Here is a 13,589-nt window from a genome sequence, read left to right as displayed (position 1 = left end):
TGCTTGGACAGTTGAAGCTAAGATGTGTTTGGGGGGTTGGGATGATAGATAGAGCTAACTCAGGTCACCCCATCCTGACCTTTCCCCTTGGCCACATCAGTGTGGAAAACACCTAAAGTTCTTCATTCAGGATACATTTGTTTTCTCTGTAGTCTTTAAATGGATAGTTAGTAAGACATAGTCTAGACATTGCCATGTGGATGTAGGTAAACTTGGGTGGGAGAATAAAAACAGAATATTATACATCAAAAAAGTAAGATAAGGCTCAATAATAAAAAAAAAAGTAAGGTAAGGCTCGGTGCCCATAGCACAGTGGTTACAGCGCCAGCCACATACACTGATGGTGGTGGGTTCGAACCTGGCCTGGGCCTGCTAAACAACAATAACAACTGCAACAAAAAAAATAGCTGGGCATTGTGGTGAGCACCTGTAGTCCCAGCTACTTGGGAGGCTGAGGCAAGAGAATCACTTAAGCCCAAGAGTTTGAGGTTGCTGTGAGCTGGGATGCAACGCACTCTACAGAGAGTGACATAGTGAGACTCTTGTCTCAAAAAAAAAAAAAAAGAAATTGGTGGATAGATGTGGGTTAGATAGATATGTAACAGGATATCTAACAGTATAGTAAAATGTTAATTGTAGGCTCTAATTGATCCTGCCTAGTACTTTCTTTTGTTCATCTTTTTAAAAATAAAAAAATCATTATTTTTTTGGGCGGCGCCTGTGGCTCAATCGGTAAGGCACCAGCCCCATATACTGAGGGTGGTGGGTTCAAACCCAGCCCCGGCTGAACTGCAAACCAAAAAATAGCCGGGCGTTGTGGCAGGCACCTGTAGTCCCAGCTACTTGGGAGGCTGAGGCAAGAGAATCGCTTCAGCCCAGGAGTTGGAGGTTGCTGTGAGTTGTGTGATGCCATGTCACTCTATGAGGGTGATAAAGTGATAAAGTGAGACTCTGTCTCTACAAAAAAAAAGAAAAAAAAATCATTATTTTTGTCATATGTCTATAAAAGAAAGAAAAATCAGGCCAGGCACGGTGGTGCACACCTGTAATCCCAGCACTCTGGGAAGCCAAGGAGGGTGGATCACCTGAGCTCACAAGTTCGAGACCAGCCTGTGACAGAGCGAGACCCCATCTCTAAAAAATTACCTGGGCGTGGGGGCGGCGCCTGTGGCTCAAGGAGTAGGGCACCGGTCCCATATGCTGGAGGTGGTGGGTTCAAACCTAGCCCCGGCCAAAAACAAAAACAAAAAAAAAAATTACCTGGGCGTTGTGGTGGGTGCTCTCAGGTACTTGGGAGGGTGCTCTTAGGTACTTGGGAGGCTGAGGCAAGAGGATCACTTGTACCCGAAAGTTAGAGGTTGCTGTGAGCTATGATGCCATCGCACTCAACTGAGGGTGACAAACTGAGATTTTGCCTCAAAAAAAAAAAAAAAAGAAAGAAAAAGAAAAAGAAAAATCTTTTTTTTTTTTGAGACAGAGTTTCACTATGTTGCCCTGGGTAGACTGCTGTGGCGTCACAGCTCACAGCAACTTCAAACTCTTGGGCTTCAGCAATTCTCTTGCCTCAGTCTCCCAAGTAGCTGGGACTACAGGCACCACCATAACACCCAGCTGTTTTTTGGTTGTAGTTGTCATTGTTGTTCAGCAGGCTTGGGCTGGGCTCCAACACGCCAGCTTCCATGTATGTGGCTGGCGCCCTACCAAAAAACTTTTAAATGCATTTAAGAGGCAGTATGATATAACCTTAATACTATAATGGAAAGATTAAAAACTGAATATTATACATTAGAAAAAGATAAATTGGTGGATGAATGTGGGCTAGATAGATGGACAGTTACATAAAGGACAGTGTAGCAAACTGTTAATGGCAGGCTCCAGATCGTGAATGTGTATGGATGTTTAATATAAAATTCTTTAAACTTTTTATGTTTCAATTTTTAAAAAAAAATGTTAGGGAAAACCCTAAACTTTAGACCTAGCACTATTATTTAAAAGTCCCTTAATCTCTCTATAATAGAAATCAAATAATCTGCATTGTCTATTTTAAATGTTGTAAAGACCAAGTAATATAATCTGGAGGAGTGTAATTTAAAAATTATACCATTCATAAAAGTGATAAAATAGTGTAATTATTTCTTCTCTAGGTGATTTCAGTAGCTGTTAGTAAAGTATTGTGTTTTGTGAGTTTTTGCTTAGTGAAACAATCAGAGAAGGAAGAGTTTGGATCAATATGAAGAGAGGAAGAGCATGTTCTACTTGGCTCCCTTAATGAGAGAAAAAAACCTCCCACCCAGCTATCAGCTCTCCTACAGGTAGACAGGAGGGTCTTAGTTCTCTTCAAAAGCCTTTGTTGACATGTGTATAAAGAAAAGACAAAAGGAGAAGATTAAAAATAACCATGTAAGTCAAATATCTGTCTTTTTCAGGAAGCAGTAGGGGACACATTAGAAGAACTGTGGATCTCTTACAATTTTATTGAGAAGTTGAAAGGGATCCATGTAATGAAGAAATTGAAGATTCTTTACATGTCTAATAACCTGGTAAAAGACTGGGGTAAGCTGAGAATGGCTCTTTGCTAACCTTCTACTTCCTATTCATAGAAAATAGTCCAACAGGAAAAAAGATGCAAAATGGAAACATGTATTTCTAAGCACAGAGAGAAAATGAGAACATTATTTCTAAGCTCAGGAAGAAACAGCAATAAGAGTTCCTAAATTTTAAATGCTTAAAATTTATAAACATTTACTTAGAATGAATATAACTGGATAGATTCTGATCCAATTAATCATGAAAAACATTAAGCTTATTATCCAAAAGCTAAAGGAATCTGTTTAAATTTAATAATTCATGGGTAGGAGATATTTGATAACAATATTGCTTTGTTTTCCTTTATTGTACATTATCCATTCAACTATATGCCGTGAATTATGCCAGACTTTTGAGGTACATATTTGAATAGGACACTATCCCTGCCCTCAAGGAGTTCATAGCTTATTGGGGGAAAATCAGTTTATAGCTAATAATTATAAAATAGTGTGATAAATTCTGTAATAGAGATTTTAATGAATTGCTTTAAAAATTCAAAGATGGAGTCATGGATAGAGACAAAGGCAATTTAGGCACAGCATAGAAAAGACCTGTCACTGGAGATTGATTTGGTATTTTTTGTTTGTTTATTTTTGAGATAGTCTCACTCTGTTGCCCTGGGCAGAGTGCCAAGGCATCATAGCTCACTGCAACCTCAAACTCTTAAGTTCAAGCAATCCTCCTGCCTTAGCCTTCTAAGTAACTGGGACTACAGGCACCTGCCGCAACACTTGGCTAATTTTTCATGCCACCTGCTCTTACTCAGGCTGGTCTCAAACTCCTGAGCTCAGGCAATCCACCCTTCTTGGCCTCTCAGAGTGCTAGGATTGCAGGTTTGAGCCACTGCACCCTGCCTGTTTGTTTTTGAGAAGGGGTCTTACTTAGTTGCCCAGGCTGGAGTGTGCAGTGCCCTGGACATAGATCACTGTTGCCTCAGACTCCTGGGCTCAAGAGATCCTCCTGCAGCTCGGTGCCCATAACTCAGTGAGTAGGGAGCCAGCCACATACATGGAAGCTGGGTTTGAGCCCGGCCCAGGCCTGCTAAAACAACAATGGCAACTGCAACCAAAAAAATAGCTGGGTGTTGTGATGGGCACCTGTAGTCCCAGCTACTTGGGAGGCTGAGGCAAGAGAATCACTTAAGCCCAAGAGTTTGAGGTTGCTGCAAGCTATGACACCATGCCACTCTACTGAGGGCAACATAGTGAGACAGAAAAAAAAAAAGATCCTCCTGCCTCAATCTTTTGAGTAGCTAGAACTATACAGGTGTGCCACCATGACCAACTAATTTTTAAAATTTTTCTATAAAGACAGGATATTGCTGTGTTCCCACGCTGATCTCAAAACTCTCAGCCTGAAGCGATCCCCCTGCCTCCTAAAGTGCTGGAATTACAGGCAGGAGCCACCATGCCTAGCCAATTTGTTCCTTTTGACTCAAAAACTCCTCTTCTTATCCCATCCTTAGGCTAGCATTAAAGGTAGAAGAAGTATGTCTTCTTCTCCTGTCAATCCTGTAATGTCTTCTGAAAATAACTTCATATGGTATACATTTCCTAACTTCAAAATCTTAACTAATTATTCTGATTGCTTGCAAACTGAGAATTAGTGATGTTGGAATTTAATCCCAAAAATTATAACAGTAAAACTTGCTGTTTTAATATGGAAAATGTTCTTTGTACTTGTAGCTGAATTTGTAAAGCTGGCAGAACTGCCATGCCTGGAAGACCTGGTATTTGTAGGCAATCCCTTGGAAGAGAAACATTCTGCTGAGAACACCTGGATTGACGAGGCAACTAAGAGAGTGCCTAAACTGAAAAAGTTGGATGGTGAGTGAATTTCAACTGGCTTGGAATGTTTTCTATGTATAAAAGTTAAATTTGTGGCATAGAATCATGAAGAGGAAAAAAACTGACGAAAATGACAGGTTATTTCTAATCTTCAAGGCCATTTCTGTCCAAATAAAATTTAATAATGGTCCAGGTTTGGGCCAGAGTACTATAAAAAAACTCCTAGGATATTTAGACTGATGCAAAACCATCTCTAGACCAAAAGGTTATAAGAAAGCTAGGCCATGGCTCGGTGCCTATGGCTCAAGCAGCTAAGGCGCCAGCCACATACACCTGAGCTGATGGGTTCGAATCCAGCCCGGACCTGCCAAACAACAATGATAGCTGCAACCAAAAAATAGCCAGGCATTGTGGCAGGTGCCTATAATCCCAGATACTTGGGAGGCTGAGGCAGGAGAATCGCTTGAGCCCAGGAGTTGGAGGTTGCTGTGAGCTGTGATGCTATGGCACTCTACCCAGGGAGACAGCTTGAGATTCTGTCTCAAAAAAAAAAAGAAAGAAAGAAAGCTAGGTCTTATAAATATATGTGGGCTGGTCACAGTGGCATGTGCATATAGTCTCAGCTACTTGGGATGCTAAAGTATGAGGATTGCTTGGGTCTAGGAGTTTGGATCCAGCCTGGATAACATGGTGAGAGTCTCTCTCTTAAAACAAACAAACAAACAAACAAACAAATGTATATATATATATATATATATTTATGTATGTGTGGGAATTGCTTGCCATCCAGCATGTTGGGACATATATTAAAGCAGAGCCAAATATCTAACAGCAATAATTTCCAAACTTTTTCATTCATTCATTAATCTACTCAACAAATACCTTATTAAAGAACTATTTATTGTGCATGGTGTTCCACTGAGGATAAAAAGTGATTATTAAAATAGTGTCTGCCTGGTGGCGCCCATAGCACAGTGCTGATGCCGGCCAAGTACACCAAGGCTGGTGGGTTTGAGCCCAGCCTGGGCCTGCTAAATAACAATGACAACTGCTACCAAAAAATAGCCAGGCTTTGTGGCGGGTACCTGTAGTCCCGGATACTTGGAGGCTGAGACAAGAGAATCACATAAGCCCAAAGTTCGAGGTTGCTGTGAGCTGCAACATCATAGCACTCTACCGAGGGCGGCATACTGAGACTCTGTCTCAAAAAAAAAAAAAAGAAATGAAATATAACAAACAACTACACAATATCCTTTTAGTTGAAGATTGTGTACTCTTGAAGTTTGGTGCAACAGTGCTGCTTGTAGTCCTAACTATTCAGGAAGCTGAGGCAGGAAGACCCCTTGAGCCCAGGAGTTTGTCACCAGCTTGGGCAACATAGTGAGACCCTGTCTCCAAACACCCCCACCCCCAAAGATTGTATATTCTTATATTCTTTCCTGACATAAATTTCATATTAATAGGTTGCATCAAAGCTGGAGCTACTTAGGGTTTGGTACTGAGCCTCCTTCTTTGCTCACTCTGCCTTCTGTCACAAAGAGGTCACACATGCAAACAGTAACAGAGAAGGATCCTGACTTCCTGATAATACAAAGTTCTATAACTTTGTACCATCTACTTTCTTTTATGTAAAAGAAAAATAAACTTCTAGCTCATTTAAGCTAGTTAAAAAGAAAGAAAGCTAGGCTTGATCTCAAGTTACAAATGTATAATTTTGGTGAATAAGTAGAAATAAATGGTAAGTAGTTGCTTTTTTTTACAGTTGTATCAAAATTGTGGTGTTCTCTCTCACTCTCTCTCCTCTCACCCCCAATTTTAGTTTCCTAATATCTAAAATTGGTGTCAATGTCAGTAGATATCCCTGACTGGAACAGGCCCTGTCACAAAGGCTATTAAGTAGATACCCACCACTTAATAGCCTTTGTGACATTATGCTAATTAATTAATCTCACCAAACCTTGTTTGTAATCTAAAACCTAGAGATGATTAAAGTACCATTAGTAATCATTTTAAAGTATATATCTTAGTGTTATTATGATGATTAAATGAAATAATCTGTATGAAACATTGAGCACATTGAAATAATCTATATTAAACCAGAATAAGTATTCAAAAAATAGAGTAGACCCTCTGTAAGATGACCACCCAAAGGACTGTAACAAACTGGTCAACATCCAGAGGTGGTCAACATAAGGAACTGGTCAATATAAGAGATGGCCAACTATCGATACTCTACTGTATATTGTTTTCATTATTATAATCATTTTAGAAAATTTTAATGTCAATCTAAAAACTCACATGTATAAGAAATATTTCAATATTAATCAACCCCATTTGACTTTTTTTGGGACAAATTCTCACTTTGTCACCCTTGGTAGAGTGCCATGGTGTCATAACTCACAGCAACCTCAAACTCCTGGGCTTAAGCAATTCTCTTGCCTCTGCTTTCCAACTAGCTCGTCAGGCTAGTTTTAGAGGCAGGGTCTTGCTCTTGCTCAGACTGGTCTCAAACTGTGAGCTCAGGCAATCCACCCGCCTCAGCCTCCCAGAGTGCTAGGGGAAAAAAAATATTTTTTACAGGTGATGCTGTTGTGTCCCCTCAGGAGAGATGTGCTCATCTGTCTTCAAACTGAGAATCACTGCCCTAAGAGCCTCTGGAGTAGTTCTTTTCTTTTTTTTTTTTCTTTGTAGAGACAGAGTCTCATTGTACCGCCCTCGGGTAGAGTGCTGTGGCATCACACGGCTCACAGCAACCTCTAACTCTTGGGCTTACACGATTCTCTTGCCTCAGCCTCCCGAGCAGCTGGGACTACAGGCGCCTGCCACAACGCCCGGCTATTTTTTGGTTGCAGTTTGGCCAGGGCTGGGTTTGAACCCGCCACCCTGGGCATATGGGGCCGGCGCCCTACTCACTGAGCCACAGGCGCCGCCCGAGTAGTTCTTTTCTTATACCAGATAATTTTAACAGGTCGATTGGGATATAATTGACCATACAATTAACTGTACATTTCAATAAATTTGATTTCAATAAGTGTACAATTCAATAAATTTGGACTTATGTATATCCCTGTTAATTTGTCCCCACAGTCAACAGATGAATATATTCATCACCCTTAAGAGTTTGCTTGTGTGTCTTTGTAATCCGTCCTTCCTCTTCACTACCATTCTTCCAAGGCAATTACTGACTGCTTTCTGTCCCCATAGATTAATTAGTTATTATTTTCTAGAGTTTTGTATGAGTGGAACCATGCAGAATGTTCTTTTTCTTCCCTCTGGTTATATACCTAGGGATAAAATGACAAGGGCAGTAGATTACTTTTTGTGAGAAGGTCCAGGAATAATCAAAAAGAGGCAAACAAGTTTCTAAGATATGTTCTCTTTCCTAAATTGGGTAGTGACTATAAAAATATTGATTTATACTATGTTTGTATGAATGAGTTTTTCATAATTTAAAAATAAAATAGAAAAAAAGAGAGCATAGTGTCTTGAGCTTTGCCTTTTCTATGTTCACCTTTGTCTGAACTCTGGAACTCTTCATTTAGGGTTGCTCATAGGATTTGAACCCCTTCCCTTAAGAATAGAACAGTATCTCTAATGTAGAACATAAATAGACCAAGCCATATACCTTAGCCTTTTAGACAAGTATTGACCTCATGCCAGTAGAAACAACCTTTATATAAGAACTGCCTTGGCTCGGTGCCTGTGGCTCAAGTGGCTAAGGCGCCAACCACATACACCTGAGCTGGCAGGTTCGAATCCAGCCCGGGCCCACCAAACAACAACGACTGCAACCGGTGGGCACCTGTAGTCCCAGCTACTTGGGAGGCGGAGGCGAGAGAGTCACTTGAGCCCAGGAGTTTGAGGTTGCTGTGAGCTGTGATGCCATGGCACTCTACCCAGGGCAACAGCTTGAGGCTCTGTCTCAAAAAAAAAAAAAAAAGAAACTGCCTTGGTTTATCCTCAACCAGTGGATAGACCAGAACAGAGGTGGCTACAGCTGCTAACTTGCCTATTTTTGTTCCTTTTCATTTGCTTTAAGCAAAACTAAAGGATCTTAAAAAAGCTAAAATGGAAAAGACAAAACCAAATACTAGTGAGCATGCGGAACAACTCTCATCCCTTACAGGATAGTAATATAATTTGGTATAACTACTTTGGAAATTGGCATGATCTACAAAAACTCTACATGTGCATCCTTGTGACCTAGCAATTTCCCTCCTAGCTATATACCCAGAAGAAAAGGCTATGTATTGTTACCAAAGGACATGTATGTGAACATTCATAGTAGTACTATTTTAATAGCTAAACATTGGAAACAACCCAAACGTCCATCAGCAATAGAATAGATAAATAAATTATAGCACAGTCATATAATGGATTATTAAAAGGCAGTGAGAACTGGGTATGGTGGCACACGCCTATAATTTCATCACTTTGGGAGGCCAAAGTAGGAGAATTGCTTGAGCCTAGGAGTTCAAGGCTGCAATGGGCTGTGACCAGGCCACTGCATTCTAGTCAGGACAACACAATGAGACCTTGCCTCTAAAAATAAAATAAAATAAAAATACTAAAATATTAATAAAATAGCAATAAGAGTGAATGAACTACAACTTTATATAACATGACTGAATCATACAAACATATGTTGAGTAAAAGAAGCCAGATACAGAGTGCATACTATATTATTCCATTCATATTAATTTCAAAAACAGATAAATTAGTTTATGGCATTAGACATTAGGATAAAATAATACCTTTTGGAGAAACAGTGACTGTGAGGAGGGCTGAGGAAGTTTTAGAGGCTCTAATAATATTTTTCTTTTTCTTTTGAGACAGTCTTACTTTGTCACCCTGGGTAGAGTGCTGTGGTACCATAGCTCACAGCAACCTCAAACTCTTGGGCTTAAGTGATCCTCTTGCCTCAGCTTCCCAAGGAGCTGGGACTATTGGTGCCCACCACCATGCCTGGCTAGTTTTTCTGTTTTTAGTAGACATGGGTCTAATTTTTGCTCAGGCTGGTCTCAAATTCCTGAGCTCAAGCAGTCCACCCATCTCAGTTTCCTAAAGTGCTAAGATTACAGGTATGAGCCACCATGTTTGGCTCTGATAATATTTTTTAAATCTGGGTGCTGGTTATTGGATGTGTTCAAAGTATGAAAGTTTATAGACCTGTACATTTATAATTTGTATACTTTGTATGTTATGAGTCAATAAAAAAGTTCACTCTCACTGGGTGTGTTGGCTTCTGCCTATAATCCCAGCACTTGGGGAGGCAAAGTGGAAGGATCACTTAAGACCGGGAGTTCCAGACAGCCTGGGCAACATAGCAAGACCCTGTCTCTAGGGGAAATAAAAGTTCATTTTCCCCAGATGCTTTGAGAATATAAAAAAGTAAAACTATGCTTACTACTGTAAAGAATATAAATGTATGTATCAGAAGCATCACAGCAAAGGAGGCACTGGAGTTGTTTCTCAATTAAAGGTAGGGTCTAGATGGGAGGAGAGTTGGGGAGGACCTTATAAAATGAAGGAACTTTTAAACCTAGAGTCCAGAAGTAAGAGTGTGTATGATGAGTTTGGGAAACAGCAAGTTGAATGGTGAAGAATTGAGGCTGAATTGTCACCTGGGGTCAGATTGTGGTTTCAAATGCTATAACTCAGAAATGGGTCATCCTTGGCCCAGTGAGAACCTGCAGATGTGTTGTTTTCTCTGTAGTGATTTTTTTTTTCTTTTTCCAATTTATCCCCAGTGTTTAACAGTTGGGGAGAAATTGACATAAAAATTCAAATTTCTAGCAACTCTGGGGATTATATTTTAATGTGAAAAATGAAGACTGTTTCTTTTTTGCTTAACTTAGAAGCTTTTTGAGCTGGATGTAGTAGCTCATATCTATAATGCCAGCACTTTGGGAGGCCGAACCAAGAGGATTGCTTGAGACTATAAAGAAGTTCCAGAGCAGCTTGAGCAATATAGCAAGACCTCATCTCTAAAAAATAAAGAAGTTTAATGTGTACAGGTTTTACTTTATTTTTCTGCCTTGCATTTGTGGGCATTTCATTTGAAAATTTTCTTGAGATGCTTTTTAGAGAATTCAAAATTAAAGATATTATTTTATGAAATTATTTTAACTATGGCACACTTCATAGTATCTCAGAGCTTCTCAGGTTAATAGGAAAATATTTTCATCAAGAATTTTAGGGCCAGGCATGGTAGCACTCTGGGAGGCCAAGGCGGATGGATTGCCTGAGCTCACAGGTTCAAGACCAGCCTGAGCCAGAGTGAGACCTCGTTTCTAAAAAATAACCAGGTGTTGTGGTGGGCGCCTATAGTCCCAGCTTCTTGGGAAGCTGAGGCAAGAGAATCACTTCAGTTCAAGAGATTGAGGTTGCTGTGAGCTATGCTGCCATGGCACTCTACCAAGGGCAACAAAGTGAGACTCTGTTTCCAAAGGAAAAAAAAAAAAAAAAGGCCAGGCATGGTGGCTCAGTCCTGTAATCCTAGCACTCTGGGAGGCTGAGACAGGTGGATAACTCTAGCTCATGAGTTCAAGACCAGCCTGAGCAAAAATGAGGCCCCATCTCTACCAAAAGTCGAAAAAACTGAGGCAAGAGGATGGCTTGAGCCTAAGAGTTGGATGATTTTATATGTCATGTGGATTTAGAGAGCCCATGACACTCTACCCAGGGCGACAGCTTGAGACTCTATCTCAAAAAACAAAACAAAACAGGTGGTTCCCGTAGCTCAGTAGGTAGGGCGCTGGCCAAATACACCAAAGCTGGTGGGTTCAAACCCAGCCTGTTCCAGCTAAACAACGACAACTGCAAAAAGAAGGTGGCCGGGCGCCGTGGCGGGCAGCCTGCGGTCCTCGTTGCTGGGGAGGCTGAGGCAAGAGAATCGCTTAAGCACAAGAGTTTGAGGTTGCTGTGAGATGTGATGCCATGGCACTCTACCAAGGACAACATAGTGAGATTCTGTCTTAAAAGGAAAAAAAATAATAATTTTAACAATCTTTTTAGAATAACCAGTAATAATTTTCTTTTTCATTTTAGGTACTCCAGTAATTAAAGAGGATGAGGAAGAAGATAACTAACTACACATTTTCTACTTTGTGTTAACTTATTTAAATGTCATAAGAACAATAGATAAGTTTTATATAATTGTCTATTTTAAAGATTCTGTGCGGAGCAAAAGGTTCTTAAGATAAAACAAATCTCTCATTCTCATCTTTTCTTTTCTTAATCCACTGAGTGTTTTTCTCCCTAAAACTGATAACACCAACTTTATATATTCTAGTCCTCTTTTTAGAAACTACAGATTTTCCATTTTTGTCTTCAGTCCCAGTTATGTACTGCATGGCCCCCTTCACTTTTAACAACAAAGGAACAAATGTTCTTTATTCAATTTGTTTAGTTTTTTTAGGTTAGTCATTTTAAGATACACTTTTGAATCTGAAGAATAACTTTCCTGAAATTCCATCCCCTTACAACTCAGAACCTGAGTATATCATGCCTTTGGTGAAGAAAGCATGGTGATGGGAGGAGTTCCTCTTAGAAATACAGCATCCCTAGAAATAAGACTCCAAAATCCAGTTGGGAAAGCTATGGTGAAAAAAGGAAGAACAAACATCTTGGAGGCCTTCTAGCTCATATATTTATTTATTTGTTTTTCCAAAAACATGCGCATTGTCCACTGGAATTTAGGTTGTATTTACATGCATGGCCACTTGAGTCATTCTGTACACTCAGTCATTCTGTGATCCTACTCAATGGCTAAGTGACTCTTATGAGCATTCCTTTGACCAATTAATGTGGCCATGTTACTCATGTGGACCTGGCCTTAAGCATACTTTTTGGATTATAGTTCCTTATATGTTAAGAGCAGTTATATTTGAATTCCTAGCCTAAATGTTGATCATTGATATATGTCAAAATTTGACCTAATGATTTGGTCTGGTGACCTTCATTGCTGGGAAAATGATTGTTATGGTTATAAGGGTGTGGACTTAAGGACTGAATTTTGTACCTTTTGATAAATGAAACTTAGTACTTCAAAACATATTTTTGGGAGAAGTTCTAAGTTAAACAGCTCTTAAAATGTGTTAAAGTAAGTGGTTGTAGAGGAAAGAGAGATGTTTCTTTATGGGATCCAGGCAAAAGGCAGTATGTTTGAGGATTGCCTTTGTCATGAAGCACTGTAGGTGATTTAACCTCAAAATAGCAAAGCAATAGTTAGACGCAGAGAGTAGAATTTATCATGTAAAAAAATTATTTCTGGGGCGGCGCCTGTGGCTCAGTGAGTAGGGCGCCGGCCCCATATGCCGAGGGTGGCGGGTTCAAACCCAGCCCCGGCCAAACTGCAACAAAAAAATAGCCGGGCGTTGTGGCGGGCGCCTGTAGTCCCAGCTGCTCGGGAGGCTGAGGCAAGAGAATCGCGTAAGCCCAAGAGTTAGAGGTTGCTGTGAGCCGTGTGACGCCACGGCACTCTACCCGAGGGCGGTACAGTGAGACTCTGTCTCTACAAAAAAAAAAAAAAAAAAAAAATTATTTCTGGGAAATGCAAAGCATTGTAGTGAGTAATCAGATGAGGTCCATAGAAAGCCATGGTTGCATCACAAATTGCAGAAGAGAAGTTGGGCCCTCTGCCAAATTGTGCCTAAAGTCCCTTAGCCAGAGACTATGATTCTTGTTTCCCCATTGACTTGTGTGATTTCACTTGCATAAAGTCACAATGAACAAGGGGAGAATCGTTTTGTAAAAAGTGATTATATAAGCAGTCCTGGGTTTTAGAAGTTTTCAGCTATCTATTAAGTTTTCAATTTAAGTAGAAATTACTTGATTTTTCTGAGTCACTCTGATCAAAAGGGACCAACTGCTTTGACAATCAACTCTAAATACAAACGAGAGGGAAACTTAGTATAACACCTTTTTAGCTTCCTTTTATGGCTTCCTTTCAATCTGATAGGAAGAAACCTTTACATTGACTGGCTTATACTTTCAAAACTTTTGGACATTTCTTTTGAATGAGCCTTCACTCTCCATGGTGATATTTAAGACCCAGAAGCAGAGAAGGGAGACACCTTCTTTACTTATACAGTATTTTGTACTTCATCTGGTAGACAAGCTTGAAGCTACATTGCTATGTATGGGCATGTTTTCTAAAAGTTACCTGGAAATGAATACGAATAAGGAATGGATAAATGACTTAATATTGAATTT

General features: G+C 40.0%; 1 protein-coding gene across 2 annotated transcripts in view; it reads left to right on the top strand.

The window, feature by feature from the left end:
• Positions 1–11,597, top strand: part of DNAL1 (dynein axonemal light chain 1) — a 39,471-nt gene extending 27,874 nt beyond the window's left edge. For both annotated transcript variants that reach the window (XM_053601435.1, XM_053601436.1), the window contains exons 6-8: positions 2,427–2,553; positions 4,272–4,412; positions 11,424–11,597. In XM_053601435.1, the coding sequence (XP_053457410.1) occupies positions 2,427–2,553; positions 4,272–4,412; positions 11,424–11,464 (309 nt within the window). In that variant the 3' untranslated portion in view covers positions 11,465–11,597. The remainder of the gene's footprint in view (positions 1–2,426; positions 2,554–4,271; positions 4,413–11,423) is intronic.
• The last annotated feature ends 1,992 nt before the right edge of the window (positions 11,598–13,589 follow it).

This window comes from Nycticebus coucang, chromosome 9 (genome assembly GCF_027406575.1).
Source record: "Nycticebus coucang isolate mNycCou1 chromosome 9, mNycCou1.pri, whole genome shotgun sequence".
Classification (NCBI taxonomy): domain Eukaryota; kingdom Metazoa; phylum Chordata; class Mammalia; order Primates; family Lorisidae; genus Nycticebus; species Nycticebus coucang.
The sequence above is the reverse complement of the archived record's forward strand: the minus strand, read 5'-3'. Positions and strand labels throughout refer to the sequence as shown.